The sequence below is a fragment of the Rhinolophus sinicus genome, chromosome 15 (genome assembly GCF_057876585.1).
Source record: "Rhinolophus sinicus isolate RSI-liver-muscle chromosome 15, RSI-T2T, whole genome shotgun sequence".
Taxonomy (NCBI): Eukaryota; Metazoa; Chordata; class Mammalia; order Chiroptera; family Rhinolophidae; genus Rhinolophus; species Rhinolophus sinicus.
Window position 1 is genome coordinate 116552752 of NC_142515.1, and position 27197 is coordinate 116579948.

At 35.6% G+C, this 27197-nt stretch overlaps 1 protein-coding gene across 1 annotated transcript in view; it reads right to left on the bottom strand.

The window, feature by feature from the left end:
• Nucleotides 1-21760, bottom strand: part of SMARCA5 (SNF2 related chromatin remodeling ATPase 5) — a 36581-nt gene extending 14821 nt beyond the window's left edge. The window contains exons 1-11 of the mRNA XM_019730770.3: nt 21151-21760; nt 17555-17629; nt 12354-12520; nt 10013-10113; nt 8804-8904; nt 7854-8033; nt 6597-6752; nt 6371-6502; nt 4906-4974; nt 3286-3395; nt 1225-1451 (exon numbers count right to left, since the gene is read on the bottom strand). Of these exons, the coding sequence (XP_019586329.1) occupies nt 1225-1451; nt 3286-3395; nt 4906-4974; nt 6371-6502; nt 6597-6752; nt 7854-8033; nt 8804-8904; nt 10013-10113; nt 12354-12520; nt 17555-17629; nt 21151-21321 (1489 nt within the window). The 5' untranslated portion in view covers nt 21322-21760. The remainder of the gene's footprint in view (nt 1-1224; nt 1452-3285; nt 3396-4905; nt 4975-6370; nt 6503-6596; nt 6753-7853; nt 8034-8803; nt 8905-10012; nt 10114-12353; nt 12521-17554; nt 17630-21150) is intronic.
• Nucleotides 21761-27197: the final 5437 nt, after the last annotated feature.

A 27197-nucleotide genomic window follows, 5' to 3' on the forward strand; every position in this document is an offset into this window, starting at 1 on the left:
CAATACCCCAGACTTAATCTAGTTCTGAAGACCCAATCCACATTGAAGGACTGTAAATGTGTGCCTCACATCTCCACTGGTTATCCCTGAACTTATCTGACATGATTCAAATCATTCAACTGCCTTCCATTTCTTTAGCCAGCTGCACAATGCCTTCAGCAAAATGAAAACAAAGGCATCATTTAAAAAAATAGTAATTATGAAATTATCATGTCTTGGAAGCTAGGCTGATAATTTGCTGCTGTCCCACCTTCCGTAACCCCAAACGCATAAAGATGTTCAATAGTTTCCATTTTCCTTGCAGAATTTATCATAGTTTTCATTATTATCTGAGTATTTCTACCAAGTTCTTCACTCACTCCTCAATACCAATTCAACTGCTTTAATTACTTAGTTTTCAAAGAAAGCATGCTAGAAAATGTATTTCTACTAAAAGGTATAAAAAGAAAAAGGAAAAACAATTCACTAACAACTTTTACAATGTTTTTGATAGTCATTATAGAAGATTCATCTACTGGTACAATTATCATCATTAAAATATAGAAAAACACAAATGGAGACATTTGGAATCTGACTGTATACTTCATATTACAGAACGAATAATTTATGCCTTGATGTCTGGGATTTGCTTCAAAATAATCTGGGAGGAGGCAAGCAGGTACAACATAGCTAACAAGTTTTACCATGAGCTTATAATGATTGAAGCTGGCTTCATGCTAAGTTTGTTCTAAGTAAGTTCATTCATGCAACTTAAGTACACCTGTACACATACGCCAGACATACTCATTTTCATATAAAAAGTTAGCATGTTGTAAGTAAAACTGCTTTGGATCCATGCACATAATTTAATTAAATAACTGAAAAACGCCACCACAAACACATCACTGTTCATCAAAGGAGCTGGGAACTGTGTGTGGCTGGGAGGAGCATTCTTGGCATTTTCTAAGAAAAAGTTGGTATTTCTGGGAAAGCATATATAAAATGAGAACTCTCCTCCCAAATCCAGGGAGTATGGTTGCCCTAACTACTGGTTACTTTCTAATAAAGACTTAAGGCCTAAAATTGGGAGAGGAGGTGGAACTCAGACAAAAGTTAAATATCCCACACTTTATAACTTTAGTAATGCCAGAGTCATCTTTTCAAAGTGTAGTGCTCCTTATTTTAACATTAGAATTTTTAACAAGTTTTTATTACTTCTCAATTTGATAACAGTAACACAGATACCTTGTTCCTTTAATTTAGGAAGTAGCTTATCTAACACCACCATTTTGCCACTGTTGGTAACTAGATGCATATCTGTTGTATAAGGTGGACCAGGTTCAGCTCCATCAAAGAGATATGGATGATTACAGCATTTCCTCAACTGCATCAGGATGTTCAATAACCTCATTTTGTCCATCTTCCCTGCAGAGTTTAGTATATCTATATCCTTCATTAATATCCTAGTATACCTGTTGAGAAGAAAAATATTTCAAGAGGGTTCAAATGTTTCCTGTCTAGTCCCTGCCTCTTTATGCACTCAATCCCCTTCGCCATCTCAACCCAAAAACACCCGTCAACCCATCAACTCGTAAGGTGTGGTCAGGAATCTACCACAGTAACCTCTTTCTCCTTCTGTTTTTCTTTATTGCCCCCAGATACACAACAGTGATCTAATGTTCACACTTATGCTCAAAGTTCATCTCCTTGGGATGAATTAAAACAAAATAGTATGATATTACATTTTTAATAAATTGAGCACAACTTAAAACATAAGTTTTAAACATAATTTTAATTTGTAGTCTTTTCTAATAGAACACTATCACTAATTACTATTCAATGTAGCTAGTAGTATAGCATTTGGGTAAGAACACTAATCTGAGGAGGAAGAATTATGAGAGGTAAGGCATGATGCTGGGAATAAGAGAATACAATGTGACTTAAATTAAGTAAAAATACATGGCAGAAAGAGGGAGAAATGAGAGTAATGAAGCTACAGCCATAGGCTAGATTGTAAAAATCCTTGCATGCACACTAAGAATTTAGACATTGCCCTCCAAGAAAGAGCAATCTATCTAAATACCAAAGTCTCAGGACCTTGACTCCTCTGAACAAAATAACCTAAATAACCTAAGCACTCTAGCTTAACAAGTCCAATTATGGGGCACAAAATATTATTCAAGGCAGACCTTTCCATCATAATTCTGATATGAAGTTCACCAATATGCTTAACTAAAAAAGATTTGTCTTTCCTTAGCACTGATTCATGTCTTAGTTCTATATTTTAGAGCTATGCAAGACAAGCCTAGTATCACTGGTACCCTATAAAGCCTTTCAAAAGTTTTGAGGACATTTAGGATGGTCTACCTTCTATGGTGATTCTCTTTCTCAGAAAACACACCCATTTCCTTATCTGACATTCTTTCAGTATGTTTCCCAACAACTCCAGCCCCTTGCAAATACTTATCAATATTAAGTACGGAACTGAATAAACTTGAGATGTGTTATAACCAGTAAAGACTAGCATGGCTGTTTATTTCCTACTTGTAAACACTACATTCAAATTAATAATATGTGCTAGTTACAGTATCTTTTTCTGCAGCTACTTCACATTGTTGATTCGTGCTAAGCTTTCTATGGCCACCAAACAAACAAACAAACAAACAAACAACTAAGTCAGAGGTTTCTAGCCATTTGGATTTCATAGCTCCATTAAAAAAATAAATATAAAGACAGAAAAAACTTACAAGGCTTTCAAGTTTTTTTTATCCTATTATATAGTGTGTTTAAAAATAGCTACAATGCATCACCACCGTCATTTCCCTAAAGGACATTTTATCTGCCTAAAATAAAATAAAAATCAACAAGGAATGGAACAAGAAATCTTAATTAAATTTCAATTTGTGGGTAAAAGAAAGTATGGAATTTTTCTCTTATCTGTACAGTCTCTCCCTTCATCACAGACTAGCTGCAATCCATGACCCAGTCTTTATGACCTACCAAATAACCCTGTCTCTTGTCTGTGCAACCAAAGTTTCCTTTTAAAAAGACTCAAGTAGGCTTTATATTTTATTTGTTTAATTAAATCCCAAATTTAATTTTTGGATTCACAAACCTCCCACCCAATTCTATCATCTAGCAGTTGCAAAACTGTGTCATAAATTTGATTAGCAAGCCCTGTATTATACGACCAGAAAACTCTTCATGCTGAGTTCAATACAGCAAACAGGAAACCCTGGAGGACACGAATTAGCAAAACAAAATACAAATAAAAGTTAGTGAAGAATCAATAGTGGTATCACATACCATTCCCTTTGCATTTTGCTGAGACCCACATAGATTTTCACTTCCTTTTTTGGAGGCAAACTCTTTTCAACATCAGCCTTAATTCGCCGAAGAAGGAATGGACGCAAAACCTTAACAGAGAAGTAAACAAACATAAAAAGACGACCTTATCTATAACACAGTATTTAATTTCAGGCTCTCATACTCTCAACTATCTATTAAATACATGGAAAATAAATTTATCTGCTTGAGTATCAAGTGATTTTTAGGACTTCTCCCTTCCAAATACATAATAATTTGTTAGTGAGTTCCTGAAAGGTAATACTAGATCTTTACTTATTCAATATAATGAGTGTATCTTGCTATACTGTCATAACAGACTTAAAACAATGGTAAATTTTAAAGATATTTTCAACATTCGCTGCCTTTCAGGTTTAACATTAATTACTTGCATGCAGATTGTCTAACAGAGGAAATGGCAAGGTCCACATTAAGGTGTCTTTACAGTTACTGGTTTTAAATTTACCATCCTTTTTTTATAGAAGTAGACCTTTTGTAAAGTATACAAATCATGAGTATGCAGTTCAGTAAGTTTTAATCTGGGAAACATACCCATGTAAGCATTACCTAAAGAGAGCACCCCTGAAATCCTTCTTGCTTCCCAGTTACTACTCTCTTCTCTGCTTCTGTCCCAAAGGGTAAGCAATATTCTTACTTTTCAGCACTGTAGATCAGTTTTGCCTGTTACTTTTAACTTTATATACAAAGACACATTTTATATCTGGTTTGTTTTATTCAATGTTATGTTTATAGACATATCCATGTTGTATGTAGTAATTCATTTTCATAAAATAAACTGTAAAATATAAAACTAAAGATACCCTATTTTATCTTCCTTTGTTCTATTTTTATAAGCTTACAGAAACACTATTATCACAACAAATTAAAAATTGGTGAGAAAAATAATCAGCAAGACTTCTCTAGTATCATGTAAGGAAGCTAGTATAACCCTAGCTGACAGCCACCACCAACTGCCAAACATGTAAGTGACTTCAGCCCCGCTGGCCCTCTTCCAGGATTGTCCAGGTAAAACGCAGCTGGATGAATCCAGAAAAAACTAGCAAAAAACCACTCAGCCAACCCATAAATTCTGGAGTTGTTAATCTTCACAGGAAGGAACAAATCTATATGTATCACACCAAAAATGTATGAACTCTGCTCACAATGCACTATTAACAGCTGATTGATTATACATGGATTTAGGAATGGATAGCATGTTAGCCTTTCAGAATGGAACCGGTTAGATTCTTCTACGCAATGTAAATGGAACTAAGCTTTGAAAACTTGTCTATGTTAATCCTTAGGCAACTCTTCTTTCCCCAACTGTACTTCTTTTTAACCCTAAGGGATTACTTGTTCCCATCATTAATTCAGGATTGCATCCTGGGTTCTAACACTAAAACCGCCATACATCATCACTCCCTCCCTGCATTATAAGATCAAACAGTTCTGTGGCAGGATTCAAAAACATCTGACTCTAAAGCCCCTATGCTTTTCTTTGAAAGAAAAGTAATCTACAAATTTACTCTCTATCATTATTTCCATTAGAAATATGCTTTAATCCTACTCCAAAATACTTACCATATGAAGTCTCTCAACTAGCTTTTGATCCCCAAGGCAATTGTTTGTATCAAACCAGGAATCAAAGTCCTAGATTAACAAACAAAAAATATATTAAGATCAGAGATAGTATTAACTACAAATGCTCTATTATGTTAGGTAGATAGAATGATGATCTGTAGAATTCTTTAAAATTTGGGACGTGAATCACAAAAGTCATTTAGTTAATCCCCTATTTTGCACACGGGCATCACTGTTAGCAATTAATTTTGTAATTAGATTCAGAATCCTATTACTTCCTAACATTTTTCTCAAAAATGTCAAGGTAATTTTCAGTGATAATAGTTGAAAAGCAAGTTTTAAAGAACTAGAAAATTAATAAATTAAAATCACTTTACAGTTTATTCTCTAAGACCATTCCAAGTACTCAAATACAAGGGTTTCCAAAGCAGTGTCAATTTCACTTAAACCTACTAAAAGTGAAATTGAGATTACTAGCATTTGGGTAGAATTTAAACAAGGACAGTTTTCCTTGCGCCTTGAGTATATTTATTATATACTATTTGCTTTGTTAGTATACAATTTTAGATTTCATTCTGTTACCTAAAACAAAGATTATTAAACAAATCAAAGTGTTAATAGAGGAAGAAAAAATGTGAAAAACAAAAACATGAAAATACATAAATGCAGTACTATAACTTTCTGAGGCTGATTAAATGTCTTGAGAACACACATTTCTCTCTTCTTATAAAATGATCCTTCTTATACCAAATTAAAATGAACACCTAAGAACTTATTTAAATAAACGTACTAATGTAGAGCTCTTCAAAGACACACACAGACTCTCCCTCTCTCTCTCCCTGCAGGCATGGGAACAAAGGTTCAAAATGAACTCTGGTTCAGCAAAAATCTACAAATTATTAATAACATAGACTCTTGACATACACGTTATGTTCCTAGATACAATCAATAGTTCAAAGAGCTAACTAACCATTTCTGTCACTGCAAATAATCTATAAAGATTGTTAGACTATACCAAAAAAAAAAAAAAAGTGGCTAGATAGATTTAATCAAATTTGAAGGCCATCTCTGGGACCTAAAACAGACAATCTGAGGTACGCAAATTCACTTTGGGAATAATCCCCTGAGCAGCACCCTAAGAACATAAGCAGTCCACCTAGAGCCGCTGAAATGAAGTCAGGCCAACATGATTACCAAACAGGAATGTCAACCTATGACATTACAAAGAGAGGAATCAATAATCAATGATTGACAAAATGAGACTTAAATTATACGGCACAAAAGCAAACTCTCAGGATGCATAAAAAACTTAGTAGGTTACACCAGGCTAACCATGTAAAAGCATGAAAATTTAGTAGCTACCTCAAGCAGTGCTAAAAGCAGGCCAATTCTATTACAAAAATGTATAGCATTCAACAAAAAACATTATTATTAATCCACCAAGAGAATAATTAGAAATACTTACATCAGCTGAATTAAAGACATCTGGCAACAAAAAATTAAGAAGTGACCAGAGCTCATGCAAGTTGTTCTGAAGGGGTGTTCCAGTTAATAAGAGTCGATTTGTAGTCTTGAATTCCCTTACTATTTCTGACAACTGAAAGAACCAAATTCATCATTAGTATAGTCTGCGTGTTCACCAAATTCTAAATAAAGGTACAAATAATGTGCACGTCTAAATGTCAAATTACCTTAGATTTTTCATTTTTGATCCTGTGAGCTTCATCTATAACTAAGTACCTCCAATTAAATTTTTTGAAAACAGACTTCTCTTTAATAAGCATTTCGTAAGATGTTACACATACATCCCATTCTCCTGGTAATAAAACATCTCTGACAAAAGCAGCCTGTGTAGCAAGAGGAAAAAAAAAAAAATCATGCAGAAATAAACTGTACATTAAATTTGTTGGTGACAAGTAATCTAATACATAAAAAGGGTGGAATGTTAAAAAGGGCTAGTTATCAGTATTATTTGCAAACATCTAGAACCAGCTTTCCTACCACTAAAGTAACTTCATTAATCACTTGTCAGAGCCATTCAGTAAAAAATAATTGACAAAATTAATCACTGCAAAATTCAACAAACTAACTCTTAAAATGTTTTTCTTTGACTACACTAGGTCCTGAAATTCTTTGGAGACAGGTTTAGGCAAAGGAGAGGGGGCTTCTGACATAAAGAAGAGAACTGAAGGATAGGTTTGCAGTAAGCATTTTCATTCCTTTCATGTTTATGGATATACTGAGATATCGCTATTATTATTTTCATTTTTCAGGTGAGTAAAGTGAAGCAAACAGTGGTTAAACAATTGGGCTCAAAACATAAAAGGCAATTTGGTAACTTAAAGTATCAATAAAGGGAGGAAAAAGAATCTAGAATCACTGATAGGTGAATGAAGAAAAACAAAATTAAGTACATAATCTTCAATATAGTTTGAGTTAATTTTTAAATCTGAGTTTTATATTCTTAATAGTATTTCCATTTCTTCTTCTAAAAGGGTATGTTAATTGATCAGATTTTAACTTATTTAGATACCTATCATACCAAGTTACCAAATTACTATAACCGACTCAGTCCATCTTTAAAAACTGTTCGTGACTATTACCAGTATATACACTAAGCTAAAAAATTGGGCTCCTTAAATTTCCAACCACCTCACACACTTTATTTCTTTTAAAACCAAGAAAATGCTTCTAAAGTGAGAACACAGCCTTTGATTTTATACAACCACTTCCCAAAGCAGGAGAAACTATATTCTTATAGTTCTCTGTAGTCTACGACTCCTTTTCTCAGTATGATTCTTAACCACCAAGATAATATATTTCTAAACTACTACTTGTAAAGACCAACTTTATTATTGGACCTCCACTCTTTTATCCATCCTCTGGCTATCTCCTCCCACCAAACTTAAATTCAAATTCTTTTATACCAAAAATAATAAGAAACTTACTCTTTGTTCTTTATCGCCTATCAAACAAACAGATCTAAGTGTTGGTACCCATCTCTTGAATTCACTCATCCAGTTGTGTAATGTAGACTTAGGAACCAAAACCATATGAGGACCAGGAATGTTTCTATAGTGTTTCATGTACCCAAGAAGAGAAATTGTTTGAAGAGTCTTTCCCAGGCCCTGAAAGATTTCAGAAAAACCACAAAGCAATGAAAAACAAAAACAAAGCAGACTTCCATATTTATACTTCCCAACATATATAGGAACATTTAAAAGAAAAGCTAGGTGCTTTTAAAGCTAACAAATGGCAACAACTTATTATGTGTCAAGTTTATGAGTACTATGTCATTTAATCTTCATAAGTCTATGAAGGACGTACTATCTTACCATCTCCCCATAAGGCTCAGAAGTTTAAGAGACTTTTCCAAAGTAAGTAGCAGAGCTAGAATTGAAATCCCTTTCTCTTGACTTCATACTCTAAGTAAGTAAATGTTTTAGCCCTATAGGTATATGGAAACATTTTAAACATTCACTACCTAACTAGCAAGCAGAATACAAGAGAAAATGCTTTATGAGACAGAACTATATGAACTGCCACCCTGGAAAAAATATTGATGATAAATTCAAGATTCAATGACCCCATCTGTTTTTTACAGAAGTGGGGGGAAATGGTCAAATCATTATAAGAGTCAACCAAAAGCATGTTTCTCAAAATGTATTTTTTAAATGTATTACTTTCACAGATGATAATTCCTCACAACTGAAATATGGATCCCACTTATACAACTAAAGCACAGCTCCTTATATTAGTTTGACAGAGACTGTTTGCTAACAGTTCTAGATTGCAATCAACAAAACGATGTTATATTGTCTTAACTTTTATAAATGTAATGGTATAAAATATTTTAAAAAACAAAATATGGCGTTCTAAGCAACTACCAAACACATACCATTTCATCTGCAAGGATACCATTGATGCCATTCTCATACAAAGAAATGAGCCAATTTAATCCTCGAACCTGATAGTCTCTCAGTTTACCCCATTTTACATCTAAGAAGAAAAAAACACAATAGATATTTTAAAGATAATAATACAGGCAGCTAGTACCCTTTATCTGATACTCAAAAGTTTAACTTGGGCCTACATGTGTTTACTCTGACTTGACTTTCTTTACTAGGTTTAAGAATGGGAATTTTGCAAGTGTTAGTTTGCAAGTCACCAGAGATAGTTGATATGGTCTCCGGTGGAGGAGGACTGGATGGGTATGGAAATAACCAAGTCCAGGAAACATGGCTCTAGACGTCAGAATACCCACCTCAATCCCTCAGTTCCTATGTTACCCATGTACCGGTCCTAGAGACTCTTTGTACTTTATTTCTTTTTTTTAACATTATCACAAATGTTTCTAACCAGTGTTATCAACTTCCATGATGACCCAAATAGAGGTTCTCTGGGGATTTTATTTTCCTAAGGGGAAATAGGAAATAGAGATTGTTTCTTCTTTACCCTTCAGAAGTTACTTTTCCAATAGCTCCTATAGAGAGAGATAATATCTCTTTCAGGGTTTACGATATATTCCCCACCCTCAACCCCGAATTACCAAGTATATACATCACAATCATCTGATTTTTTTTTTTTTTAAATATGTACTTCTATACCCCATCCCCTTTTGAAAACCACTGCGAGACTTCAGTCAAGATCAATGGAAGCTTCTGTGCCACCAGACAATGAAGATTATATATAATAAAACTTAAACCTGGTTAATTTTTATCTTTTGGAAAACCATTCATAACAAATACAGAAAAAAATTTAAAACAAATCAATACAAAATCTGGAAGTGAATAAGCAAGTCTTCGTGAAGTGCCTCTTTTTATACATTATTTTCTTATCGAATAAATATAAGGCAAAAACTACTCCTGGTTTTACATATACATCCAGGCAACAATAAACACAAACAATGGCATTTTATACCCCTTTGAAATAACAGCACCACTACCACTAATATACTATCAAAAAAGCTGCAGTTTATTTTACAATCAATACAAAAGATTACTAAAAATTCCCTTTATAAATTACAGCCAAGATAAATCCAATACATTAACCAAAGGGTGTCTCAAAAGGGGATTTTTCTAAAATCAAGTAAGTATGTACCACATACATGAAGGAGAGTCTTCAAATCGAGTGCAAACATTGGTTGCTTTGGAGCTTTCTGTTAATAGTTCTTCATCCTCTTCTTGCTCTGTTCTACGGTGTCTGTAGCTGTCAAGTTTAAAATAAAATCAAGTGGTATGAGTTTTGGCTTTAATTTTAACTATGTTCTACTATTTCAACATAACAGTCACATTGGCTGACCAAGACCCAACAATAGTAATTTTTTAACACGCATCTAAATTAAGACTGAAACAAGTGAACAGCAGATATTATTAGTATATTTAAATCTGAAATATTTTACATGGTTTTCTAAAATATGTAATTGTTAGAGTAGTAGTACCTTAAGTTAACCAGAACCTGACAGACTTAAATATGGTAACTTATCTTCAGGGAAATACGAAGCCAGAAAAATCTTTCAAAGTCACCTTTTTAAGTTTTTTGGCCAGAAAAAACATAGTCCCAAAAGTCACATTTCTAAAATGACAACTTTCACCAAAAGCTGCAGAATATGCCTAACAGATACTTAGGAGCTTAAGCAATGATTCTTACTTAGCCAGTCATTAGAATTACTCAAAACTTTTTAAATACGCAAGACCAGATTTTGTATCCCAAGAGAGTCAGATACATCCTCTTAAAAACTAATTTTCTGAAGTTATAATATTGCCAAATTTTGTAATCTGGCTCCAGTTAGTAAAACTACTTACTCCCCAATTCGGAAGCATCCGATTTTATATCTTTATACTTTCAACAAACGTTTTCATTTAAATTAAATCACAGCAGATTATGTCACTCTCGTGACCTCTAAAACTAATTTATAGCTTAATTTCTAGCAACAGTAGAGAAGAAATCTATTAACTGAGACTCTTTTTCCCCAATAACACTAATAAGTAGATCAAGTTAGACAATTCATTATTTACTTTATTGCATAGAATCTTAATAGAAATGTTTTTCATGACATCACATTGATTACTGCATTACAATATTCACTATAGTAATTCACTTTTCCAGAGCATGGGACTGATGCCATTTAAATAGCTGCAAATTTAAGTCTGAAATAATATAAATACATCTGAAGTGCAAAGTTCTCTCTTAGGATGCTTCTTAACTATTAAAACAGCATTCTGGTTATATGCAATGGATAAGGAGTAAGATATACTGGATGAGTGGAATACTCAAATAAAATTAGGTATTTGCTTATGTTTTTGATGATAATCCCTTTGCGACAGAGCTCATACTTTGCAATTACCTTTAAACAGTGCAGTAAATTTAACATTGTTGATAACAATTTCCTTTTTAGATAACTTCTGAGTACTTTCATTACTGATCACATTTCATTTGTCTCATGGCCGTTCCAGGGAGCTGACTGTCCGAAATCTATTAACTATTGCTAATTAAACCCAACTAGTACAAAAATTCTAAAAGAGAATTTATAAATTTAACATGCAAGAGTTATTTTACTTTTAATGAAATAACTTTATGTTTCTAATAAAGATTATCAAAAATAAATTTGGTTAAACTATAAAGTATAAACTATTACTCACTCGCCAACTGATAGCAAGTTCTGTTTCTCATCCCCTTGAACAATGACCTAAGAGTGGCACACAACTTAACACTTTAATCTATACCGGGGATGCCAAAAAATGTGTACAAGTGAACATGTTGGTCAGCGTTGCTCAAGCAGTAGTTTGCCATAATCAGAAGTGTCTGGACGCTGATGGGAATCACTTTGAGCACCTCTTACAACTGCAGAAGTCAAACGTGACTTGTATTCATCTTTTGTTATTGGTATACATTGAGTATTACAATTTTAATAGTTTTTTTCCTTTCTTAGAATGTGTATACAACTTTTTGGTACCCTCTGTATAAACATAACTAAGTATGTGTAACAAACATTTTAAACAAATTTCTGCATCATAAATCATCCCAACATTCCACACACCAGCATGGACTTAAGATAAAAGTGATACCCTCAATGAAAGTATGTCATTTGGGAGACTAGAACATAGAGCAAATCCCAATTCAAACTTGGATTATTCTAATTAATTCTATGTGATGTTAAACAGGCGACTTAACCTCTGCATTTGTTTCCTCTCCAAGGAATGGCATGACATCTGAATTTCCTATTCAATATGGTGGTTGCAATCCACAAATTATAAGTGCTATGAAAAAAATAAGGTATTACACATATTTTTATTTATTTATATATGTATGGCTACATCCTGCCCAAACCAACTGGGGCCAAATAATTAACAGCAGTAGAACAATTTTTAATGAAATAATTTTATGCTTCTAATAAAGATTATCAAACATAAATTTGGTTCAACCATAAAGTATAAACTATTACTCACTCGCCAACTGATAGCAAGTTCTGTTTCTCATCCTTTTTTATTCGTGGGCGCCCTGGTTTCATCTTCAAAGGCGAGGTTGGAGTCTTCTGAGCAGCAGGCTGAATGAAATGTGCAAACAGCTCTGTCTGCTTTAATAAATACTCAAATCTATTTGCTCGATCAGTTTGCTGCAAAAAATTTTAAGACCCATTTGATCAGAATATTAACATTACTTCAGAAATCAAAGTTTCCACATGCCTGCACAGAAGGAACACAGCAATGTAAAGGAACTACTGACACATGCAACATCTTAGATGAGCTTCAGAAGTATTCTGCTACATAATGTTAGCCAACCACAAAAGACTACATACTGTATGATTCCACTTTATGAAATTCTAACTGTGACAGAAAGCAGAACATAACCATGGTGATGGTTAAATGACTGACTCATATGTGCCAAGACTCACTGAATTACAAAATTAAGTGTGCATAAATTGTACTTCAACAGAGTTGACTAAAAAATATCAAATAAAAAATTAAAAGACATTGTGTAATACAAGTAAATTTATCCAGAAGTGGGGAAAAATCCATTGGCTATTCATCAGCTAGGCTGTGCAAATTTTAAAAAAGTAACGTACTAGGAAAACATCTATTAAGTTTACGGATTCTTCATTAACCCAATGTCGTTCTTAATATTATTTCTCACTTTCATATCTAACACCTGCCAAGTTCAATGTTCCCTATTATCCCACCAAGAGAACTGAAGAATGTGAACAAAAAAATGCAAGTTCCTTGAAATCAAGTTGTCACAAAAATGAACAATGATATCTAGAGCCTTTAGGCAACAGACTTTTCAGATACACTAGTAGTTTGGTTTAAAAAAGGAGAAACAATACAAGAGCTCCCTAAACAGAGAAACCATTATTCAACATCTCTGCCTATAAATATTTAAAATGTCAATTTTAGAATGAATTATAAACATTTTACCTAGCGAAGCAAACACGAGAGGTATCCAAACATCATAATGCTATAAAAGTTATGTATTTTTTTAAAGGAAAACATAATTTTTAAATGTTACACCAATATAAAAACTGAAGACCAATTTGCTATCAGTAAGGCACATGGTGACACTGTTTCGTTAGGTCAAAAATGAGTCATCAAAGCAGCTCAACAAGCACCATTAACAGGCTGTTACCATAGTTCTCCCCAGTAATGTGCTATATAGATGACAGCTTCAGTTGTTTGTTTTTGTATATTATACACTGTTTTAACAAACTGAACTAAAATACATAAATGTGTACGTATGTGTGTATTTTGCAGTTCTGCTTCTTAATTCATATACGGAAGAAAAGCCAAGAATACGCAACTAGAAGATATTGCATAGGCTGAAAAAAAGACTACTTGATTATTGTTAATTATTCGGAATCAAGATAAATACCCTCTGGAAATAAATTCAGATAGCTCAGAGCCTAGACATTTTAAGGTAAAAGCTAGTCTACATTATTCAAATCAGTGAATAAGTATTCTTCACTTCTTTCACAATATTATCTTCTTAAATAGCTGTTCAATGTAATGCTTTTGTGTGCCTATCAGAAAAGCATTTGTCTCATTATGAAGTTTTCATTGTAGTCCAATATTAAAAATAAACATAATAGGTAAGTTATATAAGATGTCAGAAGGTAATAAATGCTCAGAGGTAGACTAAGGAAAAGTAAGGGGGGATGGGAAGTGAGAGTGGCACTGAAATTTTAACCAGGATAACCAAGAAAATTCTAACAGAGGTGATGTTTCAGTAGAGAAAGGGGTGGGGTCGCCCCCTCTTAGATCTTAGCACATGTCTCTAATGCTCAAAAATCTTTAATGACTCTAGATGTCTTAAGATGATATTTTTTAAAAGAGTGATTGGTGATCCACCAGATAAAAAATATGCAAGGATCCTTACTATCTTCTTCATGGTCAAGTATGGAATTACTGCCGTAAGGAATTAAGTATAATTAAGTATAAGGGATTCTACACAAGAGGGGCAGTAGATTGGGGGAGGGGGTTATCACTTTGTGAGGGGCATAAATGTTTAACTATTACATTGTTTTATACATCTGAAACTAATAATAATAAAAAAAAAATTAGTGTATGATTTCAAAAATATCTCCTACTATTCATTCTTTCAAGTACTGGTGGGGTTCCAAACTAGTTGCGAAGAACAAAGGAATTCAAAACATGTACAGAAGAAGCTTTCAGTAAAACTGTGGCAAAGGTTAAGCAGAAAAACAGCCAAAGACCTTGTTGCTTGAAAGAATGAGATGGTTAAAATAAAAATGACTTGGGGTATTAAAGGAAAAGAGGTGAAGGGAGAAAAACTAAGAGATCCTAAAAGCAGAAAAAACAGAATAGTAGATTTCTTTCAGGAATCTGGAAAAAATGGATTATAAAACCAAATGAAAGATTAAAATAAATAGCCTTGGACAGGCTTCTTTCTCTGAGACAAAAGGAAGCAACAGGACAGCAGAGGCCACATATGTTTGGAAATAGAGGAAATAAAGTGAAGCTAGACTTGCAATTCTTTGTGGAGGAAGACTGAAACGGAGGGTTGGCAAAAATGGAGTAGAAAGCTTGGAGTTGTAAAGTTTTAGAATGGCTAAGTGGGATTGTTGAGTAATAAACACTGAAAGCCCAAGAGAGTAAAAAACCACAAATTTATTCTGGTGCAATCCACACTAACATTTTGTTTTCTCAAATAGTACTTAGCATCTGGGTTGAAGAATGAGGAGAGATGGATATCCTATCCTACAGTTAGGAACTAATAGCAGATGATATGGGAGCTTGTTTAGAAGAAAATTGTTAAGGGAAGATCATGCTGTTGAAAAAGGAAATAAAACTAGATTGAAAAACTTGGAAGAAATGAGAAAAGATCTGCAATAAGGCCACCATGAAGATGAAAAGCACTGTAAAAAAAGAACAACAACCCCGAAAATCCCCAATGTATAATCAGATTTGTGTCATAAATAACACTTCGCAAAAATATGGAGAGATTTGGAGAAGGCCAGATCATAAGAAAGAAGGTAAATAAAGGCACCAACAAAATAATCCATGCAATAGAAGAATACTGAAGTAGGGTGATGGGGAAAAGATAAGAGAAATATTTATGAGGTTAAACTTGCAAGACTACTAAAGTTATGAGGTATTGTCATGGACAGCTTGAGTATTTATAAGAGGAACTTGAGCTAACACTAAGTAGATGTGTAGCAGATAATAAATTCAGTTTTCAATATTACTAAGAGGTACAAAAGGAGGTACATGTCCAATAAGCAAACACAATAGTTGGAGGCATCTGAGCTACAAATGTCTAAGAAGAAATGTTCAGAAAATAATGGCGAGGACAAAGGAATAGTCAAGTAAATAGGACATAATCAAGGAAAAAAAGGGTCCCTCAAGGCAAGGAAAAATTTTTGAGTGGTCAACGATGTCAAACTCAAGTGAGATCAAGGAGAATGAAACTAATATTAAGCCACACAATTGGCAATTAGACTCACTAGCACAGTGTTAATAGAATCTAAATAGTGAAGGGTTAAAGGGATCAACGGAAAAAGTAGAGCTGGCAAATATATCTTTTTCTTTAAGTCTGACAGCAAATAAAGGAGATGGGGCAGTTACAGATACACTTATATACTAGAAATCATGTACAATAAATCATCTAATTTACATATCGTTATTATATATTATGCATAGTATATACAGGAGTGCCAAAAAAATGTATACACATTTTAAGAGACGTTATCTACATACTACTTTTCAAAGTTGGACTGAATTATGGTAGCAATATGTAGTATGACCTTCACTCAAAAGATGGCGTTAAATGAATGCTAGCATCACCATGTGACAGGCAGAACAGTCAAAGAAAACAGTGGAAGCATGGGTGTCTTTTGAGGCGCGCAAGACCATTTTGAAGTGTTATCTGAAATCAGACAATGTTGTGGCAGTACGACGACAACGGAAGCGTGAGTATGCAGCAGAACCTCCAACACGCCTAACAATTCACGCCTACGTGGTAAGTCTGAGACACACGGTGCTGTGTGTGATGTGCACCAGGGAAGGTCCGGGAGGCCTTGCGCAGCAACATGTCCTGCTGCTTCTGCTGTGGCGTTGGGACAATTTACACGCTCCCCACAGAAGTCTACCAAACGATGTTCGCCGTCACCAGAAGGGTCTGGGCGGCGATGGCAACCACTTTGAGCACCTCTTGTAATTGCAGAAGTCAACTGTGACTTGTATTCATCTTTTGTTATTAGTGTATACTGAGTATCACAATTTTAATACCGTTTTTTCTTTTCTTAAAGTGTATACATTTTTTGAATACCCTCTGTATGTGTACATAAAATACATATTATGTACTTTTAGGATTTTGAAGCTATTTAATAAGAGAGTCAAAATATTTAATGATTTTGAAGAGAATGTTGAAGGACAAGGAAAAAGTAAGCTTCAAAAAAAAATATTTGTTAAAATCTACTAGGTGCCAAATATTGTTCTGGGTGCTGAACACAGGAAGATTAAGACAGTGTTCCTACCCTTAAGGAACATACTGTGTTGTGGTGTATAGTGGTGTTATTATTTAATACATATTATTTCAACTTTTTAAGATTTTTAAACAAATGAGTTTACTCCACATAAAGAACTTACAAAAGGGCCCGGTACATAGTAAGCATTCACTGTTAGCCACTATTATTACTGACTCTGAATTTAACTTAAAAACTCTTTGTAAGTAGATATGAAATGTGAGCTGTTGTGTTTAAGGATTCAAGTATAATACCATGTTCTCTTTTGTAAAGATGCCATGTGTACTGTAAGAATGCTATAGGCAAGGGGAATATATTATTCTCTTTGTAACTAATGGAGTACATGTTGGACAGATGCAGAATAAACACACCATGAAGAATGAACTCTTCTCTGGTCTTTCACTCATCTCACTGATGCTAAATCTTAAAATAAAGAGAACGTTAATATAATCCACATAATTACATAATATTAGGTGATTTGTGTGACTTCAGTATTTCCATATTTGTTTTATATACACATATAACATATAAAAGTTATAGTAGCCCATGTTACACATATTTTAATTAGATAGCTGTGCCTCAACTATAAAAATTAAACATAGAAATTTGGTACATTTAATCACCTAATAAATAGTTACTACTATAGACTCTATTCATTCACTTAGAACATACCATTTTTTCTTCATAGGTAGGATCTGGTTCTTGGATTTCTTTTTGTTTTCCAGGAGATGCATCATCAAATACTTCCTGGTAGGAGGGAAAAATTGTGGATTGTTCTTCAAAAACAGTCAACACACCATTATTAGACTGATTTCTGCCCAAAACACTTTTTTAAGTATTAGGTTGGTGCAAAAGTAACTACTATTTCAAAGGTTAAAAATAATTGTAAAAACCGCAATTACTTTTGCACCAACCTAATAATATATTCCTATCCCAAACTTCCTACCTACTTAAACGGCCATCACCTAATCTGATAGAAAACCTTGATGAAATGAAATAACAAAATGACAGAACCAATTTAATCCAAATAAGTGAACTGCATGGCTATTGCCAAGGTTAAAACAAAGATTATTATCTATGTCATCCTAAAACAAAATTACTTTCAGTAAATCTGTTCCTTTTTCTAATCAATAAAAATTATGGAATCAAATTAAGTAATATAAAATGTGAAGAAAACATGTTCCCTTTTAATCATAAAATTACAGTATCTACTGTGCTACAACACAAATGTATACCTGGAAAGTAGTATTATTAATCACCCTGAGTTCCATCTTCTGGGATGTTACAAAAAATTTATCACGTAGCCTAAGTTGAACACAGTCTGATACCTAAATTGTTAATAAATGTGCTATTCTTGCAAACTTATTCACCTGTACATTAAAAATGCCACAAACCACACACACACACACACACCAGCAATAACTTCTACTCTGCAAAGTTTCAATCACCCATTAAAAAAAAAAGTTGGTAAAAGTATAATTTTAATTAATGACATACAAATCTGTGAATGGTAATACATACTATATAATAAAGCTACCCATGATTAAAATGTTGGGGGGAGAGGCTGGTACAGTACTAGAATTAAAGGGTCAAATTATCTAAATTCAAGTCTATTATTCATTGCTAAGACCTTTAGGCACCTGTGTAACCTTAAAACTCATCACAAATCTCTGGTCTCCACAAGTAAAACAGACAAAGCTACCTACCTAGCCTACTTCACAAAATGTTAGTAGAATATCATGAGAGGTCAAGTACAACTTAGAAAAACACAAAATGTGCTTTCCAAAAGTAGTCATTCTTTCTTTCATAGTTGATAAAAAAAGAGCAAGATTTGGACCAGGACTTGAGTTCATACAATTATTGGCATATAGTCAGCCTAGTCTATTGGCATATAGTGTACTTCTCTACCAGTCTAGTCGGTAGTGAGGGATGAGGATGATGGAAGACAGACTTCATCACATTACCAAAAAGATCATAATAATCAACAAAAAAAGAAGATTGCTCGCTGACCTATCAGTACCAAGCAAAAAGGAAAAATTAACTGACTATATAGGAAAGCTAGCTAATATTTCTGGGAAGGTCAGCTTTGTCAGAAAAAATCATGAATGCATGATTTCACTTATTTTCTGATTTTGGAAAAAACCTACCTTAAATTCTACTTTCAAATAAGAAAATGGCATTAAAATATTTTTTTCCCAACTGCGAAACAGATTGCCAGATATATTACGCATGTATGCTCAAACCTAGTTTTTACCAGTAAACCTCAACGATTTCTGAATTCAGTTAAGAGACAAACAAAAATAACAGACTGAAGGTACATTTATTTTAAAGATCACCCCCCCAAATCACACTATGTGAAAAAAACAAAAAATCAAAACTAAAATTAGTAAAGAGATTGATAAAAGACAAAATTACTAATATTCCTATATTAAGGTAAAAAAACTTATTAAGTCATTCTTCAATAAATGAAATTGCTAACCACCTTTTTTCTAAGAATATGACAGGACAAGATATGTTGGAAAAGTGTCAGTCTTAGAGCCTGATACAGGTTCTACCACAGGTTCTACTTAGCAGCAGCCTCAATTTCCTCATCTAGCAAATAAACATACCACTGACTTCATACGGTACTTGTTATCACGTCAATACTCATACTTAAACTTTCATTCAACTTTAATTTAAAAATAGCAAAATATTTAGTTTAGGTTTTAAATTACTCTGCTTTTGATATTTAAATAAGATCTCTAGGGAGACATTGGTTATTCCAAAATTTTAATGACAGACCCTTTCGAAAAGGGTGAAACTATGCGAAAACTAAAAGTGAAAACTATGAACATCATTTTGTAAAAGAATTGTGTGCATTTAGACACAATTTCAGTGTCACAGGTTTGCAAATCCCCTTAAGCCATGCATAGAGCAGGAATCCAAGTTAAACCTCCCTGGTAATCTAAAAGAACCATATAAAGCCTTAGAGGAAAAAAATAGGCAACGGTAGACAGGAATTTTAAACAAATCTCAAACCACTGAAAACTACAGAATATCACATGTCCTATTCCACTAAAACCTACCTCACCACTAAAAGTTCTTTCAAAAATATTACATGTTACTTCGCCCTCAATTAGACCTTTGGTGACCAAACAAAACTATTGCGCCAAATATTTCAATGGTAAACTACACTAACAATTCCTTACTGGGTTAATTCTGCATCAAGGCTCATTTGTAAAGCAGTATTACCTTCATTCTGTCTATCCAAGGATGGAAAAATCCCAGAAATCTTTGAGCTGCGACTATAAAATATCTCAAAACAGATCGAAGGCCAAGAATAAAATTTGGAAGAAGCAAGCAATCACTTTATTCCGACATCACAAAACCTTGGAACGCACCCAAGAGACCCACCTGGCAGCTCCCCAATCTTTCCACCTCCCCGGTACTGTCACCATCCTCTGGCCAACCCGTCCAGAAGGCAGGCTGGGCGGCGAGCAGTACCGATTTTCAAAGAAAGGCCCAGGCCCCCAAAGAGGAACTGCGTTGGACTGAATGCCAACCAACCAACTGTCCCTGACTTACTAATTCATTCACCCACTCATCCATCCCCCTCCCTCAAAATCAGATGGGGGTCCAAGACAGCTGCTGCAGCCTTGGTCGCCTCCCTCCCCACGGAACAGTGCCTGGGAGGGGCCTCCACTCCCTTCACTGGAGCAGCTGCGCCCAGCTTATCCCCACTGCGCACTCGGCCATCCAGCTCTCGCCATTGTTTTCTGCCAAGAACAGACACCGCCCCCGCAAGGACCAGGATGAGGAAAAGGAGGCCCGAGTCCTAGGATGCGCTGCTTTTAAATCCCTTTCCCACCCCGCCCGTCTCTCTCTCACTCCTAAGGGGCATCTCCCTCGCCCGTCCCCGAAGTTGAGTAGAAACTAAAACCTTGCTTCAGAGATGGAAGAGGGAATTATGGGAGTCTAGAAGGGGAAAAAAACCACAACGGGTAGGTCGCTCTCGGCCTCAGTAATCGAGAACATCTGTTTAATAAGAGCATTCGAAGATTTGGCAAGATTCGCTAAAAAATGTTAAGTGCCAGAAACCCATAGTCAGTTTGGGCAGGTTAAGCACAGGACGCAAGGGAGCAGCATCACTGCAGGTCCAAAGGGCCTGAGGCGGATCTGGGGTAGAGAGGACTGAAGTACGGCCCTGCGTCTGCTCACTAAAATGCAGGCAAGTGAACTAGCTCCCTCTCCCCACTGCACGCTCTCCCTGTGCCCAAAGCCACCCTTACCTCCATCTCCGAGTCAGCGGGACCAGCGCCGACCTTTGAGGGAGCTGCCTGGGCCGCGATGCCCTCGGGGCCGCCTTTGTTGTTGCTGCTCCCGCTGCTGGCGGCCGAGACTGCGGGCTTGGAAGGCGCGCTCTCGGGAGGCGGGGGTGGCGGAGGTTCGGCCGCGGACATGATGTTCCGTCTGCGTCACCCGCTGCTGCCGGAGGCCGGGATCAGGAGGCCTAGGCCGGGGTGGCTACGTCTCAATGAACTGATGGAGGAACGAACCAATGCCTTCTGCACAGCGGCTCCGGGACGAGCCTGAACCGGGACCAGCAATCTCCCGGTCTCGTCGTCGTCCTCTTCCGCGGGGATCGGGTTCGACCGGCGCTTACCTCACGGCGGGAATCACGTTGACGAGAGTGGGCGGAGCCACCCGGGTCACTGAGGTCAGGAAAGGCGGGCTGATTAACAGGAGGGCGGAGGGTTGCGGGAAGGGGAAAAGAAAGCGAAAAAAAGACCGAGGCGAAGAAATAGCTTCGCGATCCCGTCTTCCCCCGGTCAATATCATCTACTTCTCCAGCATCCAGGACAACTGCCTACGCCACCGACTTTCAACCCTCGCGAGATTGATAGTTGGCTAATAGACTGCGTTCCGAGTGTGCATGCGCATTCTCCTCTCCTCCCCTTGCCACGCCCCCTCCGGCCCCTATCGCGGCCTGTACAACGAGGAGTGGGCGGGGCCTCGACCGAGAGCCCTGAGACAGGCTTGTGCGTCGGCTCAGTGGCTTGACGCGAGCGCAGCCTTAGCGCGCATCCGTAACGGCTCAGTGCCTGCGGCCGCGGTGTCTTCTTGGCCTGGCCTGGGTTGTGTCGCTCGCTGAAAACTTGCCCAGGTTTTGCACTACCTACTGAAACTTGGAGGACTGTGCTGGCTTTAACATTTTTAGTACCATGTTTTGTTACAGACGTGACGCCACAGCGTTGATGACGTTATCGTTATCCCAAGTGACGTCTCAGTTTTTTGTCTAAGGAGAAGTGCCCATTAGTGTGATTTATTTTCCTCTTAATTTTCACATTTTAGCTATAACAATTTCTGAATACCTTCTACTTCGATACAAAGTAGATATTACCTCTGAATTTATATGCGAAAAGTAAACAAATTGTGTGTATTCTACCATGTAAAGTGAGAAACATGAGTAATTAATAAATAAGGAAGCGAGGCCCTGGGTTGTGTCATTTCCTTAACCACCAAGTATTAAATGAAAATGTACATTCTCCAGGTGGCTGGTTGGCTCAGTGGTTACAGCGCAGTGCTCATAACACCCAGGTTGCCAGTTGGAAACCCACATGGGCCACTGAGCCGTGTCCTCCACAACGAGATGGAAAACAATGACTCCACAATAAGATGGAAAACAAAGGTTTAACTTGAAGCTGATGGGTCCTGGAGAAACACACTGTTCCCCAATATTCCCCAATAAAAAAGAAAAAAAAAAGTACAGTCTCCTTAAGTGTGAAGAGATAATCAGTACTAATTATTTGCACAGTCTGAGGCTCTCTGAAACCCAGCTTTCTGTATCCAACTGCTATAGAATTTAAGTCCGTTGTATGCAATTTGATTACAGAGCTGCATATTACAGTAAATCATCTGCCCTACACAGGTATTTATTCATCTTTGTATCCCCTTGTCCAGTATTTTATCAGTGTTTATTGAAAAACAGGACACATTTTTGAGACTTAATGTTTAAGCTAACTGGTTGTTTAAGTAGAATTTCAAACAGAAGGGATCTCCTTTGAATATATAGCTTACAAATTTTTAAAATAATTGAATGACAATTCTTTAATTGAAGTCTGGATAAATGTCTTCCAGCCCACTAGCAATGCTATTTCTGAGATTATAAGGAATATGAAAAGATAAATACAGTGGTACCTCGGTTTTTTAACGTAATCCATTCCAGAAGACCGTTCGAGTTCTGAAACTTTGGGAATCAGCTGACAGGTAGGCCTCAGGATCTTGCATTCAGTGGAAGCCACATGACATGTTCGACTTCCAAGTCATCTTTGTAAACCAAAGCATTTTCTTCCGGGTTTATGGCGTTCATAAACCAAAATGTTCGTCAACGGAGACGTTCGAAAACCGAGGAACTACTGTACCTGCAATCATGTTCATAATAGTTTTCACACTGTAATTGCAAAAATCTAATAACAGTATGAATCCAACATTGAAAGTATGATTTTAAAACTATTGCACAACGGAGTGGCCAGATGGTTCAGTTGGTTAGAGTGTGAGCTCTCAACAACAAGGTTGCTGGTTCAATTCCTGCATGGGTGGTGGGCTGCATCCCCTACAACTAAAGACTGAAAACAGCAACTGGACTTGGAACTGAGCTGCACCCTCCTCAACTATACTGAAGGACAACGACTTGACTTGGAGCTGATAGGCCCTGAAAAAACACACTGTTCCTCAATATTCCCCAATTAAAAAAAATAAAAAAAACCCAAAAACTATTGTACACCCACAAAATGAATAATTATTAATGTAGAAGAATGTTCATTATATAATGTTTACTGAAAGAAGTTTAATAGTTCAAAAATATAGATAAAAGTTTGGGAGGATATTCATAAAAGTATTGGAAGTGATTGTTACTGATGTGTGATTTTTGCTTGTCTATATATATTTTTTCAAAGATAAATTTGTGTATCATGTTGAGAAAAATTATTTTTAATATTTAAAAAATGTACTTTCACCAAAAAAACATTGTGTGGAAGGGTAAAAAGGTAGTGTCTAGGGTGGTATCTGATGTATAGACATTTAATAAATAGTTGTTGAATAAATATTTAATATTCACATTGTTAAGTAGAAAGACTATAACACTTATTTCGTATTCAGAATATTTCTTCACTCTTTACAGTGGTAGGTCCTGGTTTAGAATCCCTAAAATTATACTGAAGTATATAAATGGAAGCTTCTTAAATATGACAGGTATTTAAGGGAAGCAATAAATAGCAAGAAAAGCAATAAATAAAATTGCTTGCAAAATGGCAATTGTCTTTTAACGTGTATATTTACACCATAGGTTTCTCATATGAAAGCTGTATAGGAATCTTAATGGGGAAAATTATACAGGAGACATACTTAGAACAAAGGAGGAAGCGGAGACAGTATGTTGGAATCCACTAATCTAACTAACATCAAGAACAGAGAAATAAATTTTGAGCATGATCTAAAAGCAGGAAGTGGAAAGAAGAGCTATAGAAAAGACAGGACGCCTGGAAACTGAGCTACAGGGACATTAGCTGAGTTAGGCAGATGTAGTACTTACAGGGTGGCCAAATCACAACGGCCTATTTTTCTTCAATGACTAATAGGCTAAAACTAACAAGTAGTTCTGGAATTGATAGCATAATATAGGATTAATGTGGTAAGAGAGTAGGCTGGGGAGCAGGGCAAACCTAGGTTCCAGTGCAGGCTCCAGAATTTAGTAGCTATGTGAATTCAGGTAAGTTATATAACTGATTTGAAATCGTCTCATCTTTTTATTATTACAGGCATACCTTGGAGATACTGTGGGTTCATGAACGCTCCAGATGACCACAATAAAGCAAATACCACAATAAAGTGAGTCACATTGGTTTCCCAGTGCATGTAAAAGTTATGTTTACACTATACTGTAGTCTATTTAAGTGTGCATTAAGTAGCATTATGTCTAAAAAAAAAATGTACATACCTTAAATTTTTTTTATTGCTAAAAAATGCTAACCATTATCTGAGCCTTTAGCAAGTCAGACATTTTTGCTGGTGGAAGGTCTTTACCTCAATGTTGATGGCTGCTGACTGATCAGAGAGTGGTGGTTGCTGAAGGTTGGTGTGGTTCTAGCAATTTCTCAAAATAAGAGAACAATGCAGTTTGCCTTATCAATTGACTCTTCCTTTCATGAACAATTTCTCTGTAGTATGTGATGCTGTTTGATAGCATTTTACCCAATTTTGAACTTCTCTTATAATTGGAGTCAATCCTCTAAAATCCTGCTGCTGCTTTATCAACTATGTTTATGTAATATTCACCATAACAAATATTAACAATGAAAAAGTTTGAGATATTGTGAGTTATACCAAAATGTGACACAGAGGCATGATGTAAGTAAATGCTGTTGGGAAAATGGCACCAATAGGCTTGCTTGACACTCAATTGTAAAAAAATGCAGTATCTGTAAAGTGTGATAAAGTGAATTGCAATAAAACAAGGTATACCTGTATATTATCCCAACTTTATATTGGGATAATATTCTTACAATGATGTCATAAGAATTACATGAGATTGTGCACGTAGGGTGTTTAATACGGTGCCTGACATAGACTGAGCTCTCGGTTCAAGTGTTAGATATTCTTATCCTGAAAAATCATAAGCCTAATTAAGGGTCAGAGTCTAGTTGGAGGAAAGGGAACCTAGTGGTTTTTTAATAAGGAGAAGGATAAGGGGAATAGAGTCAAGAAAACACTAGAAGGAATTAGTGCTATAAGTATGTTCCCAGAAATAGAATGCTAATGTGAAACCGTGTTAGTGTTTTATCTCAAATATACAAATATATATTGTCTCTACCTAAAATTCCTACTTAGTGTGCTAGAACAGCATGTGCTATACTGAATAGAGTGGGGCAAAGAGATATTGCTGGAGGACAAAAGATGCCAAAGAGCCAGGACTATCTCAGCATTTTGGCCTTGAATGGTAACAGAAAGAAGTTAAGTTAATCGAGGACAAAGTAGGAATGCTGGGCCTTTCTTCCTGCATACTTATTTTATTTTGCAAAAGCCTAAGAATATAAAGTCTAGTTACTACATTGCAACAATAAAACAGTATTGAGTTTGAATCTAAGAATGAGAATTTCCAACACTAGATACCAGTGATCCCATCTTCAATGTATATTTTTCAGGATCCTCCTACTTGCCATGCAAAGGGATTTCAATTAAAGAAAAACATTATGCTCTTATAAATAAATAAGGTTTAAATACATTCCCCTCATAATTGATCACCAGCTCACATCAGTGGGTGAGTTTGCCTCTGTTGTGTGTATATACATGTATTTATATAGTCAATTAAAGTTGCCTTTTCCTTATTTACAACTTAAAAGTTCAAGTTCTCTATGCATTTCCTTTCTGCTTTTGAAAAATATTTTCTTCTTTTTTTGAATTGATTCTAGGTTAAGTACTCCTAGGAACCAAAATATTATGAACCAAAGTTAAATATTAACTACTACCACCCCTGAAATATTTTCAAAGGAATTAATGTTCGCCAAAGCTATGGTTAAGACATTTGCTGGTGCCTTTGCTCAAATGATTGAAATTAAGAAGATAGAAAAGATATACCTCAAACATTATTTGAAAGAAAGCAGGAGTGGTTATATCATTATCACATAAAGTAGACTTCAGAGCAAAGAAAATTACAGAGAACCATTATATAATGATGAAAGTGTCATTCCACCAAGAAAATATAATTCAAAATGTGTATGCACCAAACAACAGAGCTGCGAAATATATGAAGCAAAACCTGACAGACTGAAATGAGAAATAACAAATCCACAATTATAGATGAAAACTACAGCCTCTCTCAGTAATTGACAGAACAACTAGGCAGAAAATCAGCAAGGATATAGAGGAACTCCCCACCACCACCACCACCAACCAATAGATCCTAATTGGCGTTTATAGAACACTCCACAAAGCCATAGAAGGATACACATTCTTTACAAGAATCCACCAAAAATATACCAATACGGACCATAAAACAAACCTCAACAAATTTAAAAGAATTGAAATTGTACAGTGGGTCTGTCCTTCAGCTACAGTGGAATCAAACTAGAAATTAATAGCCAAAAGTTGCAAAGAATGTCTTCAAATTAAATGACAAACTTCTAAATAATCCATGAGTCAAAGAGGAGGTTTCAAGACAAAAGTACATTGACCTCAATGAAAATACAGTATATCAAAATGTATGGAGCACAGCTAAAGCAGTGCTGAGAGTGCTTACACTAAGTGCTTACATTTATAAAGGGGTGGGGGAAGAGTCTCC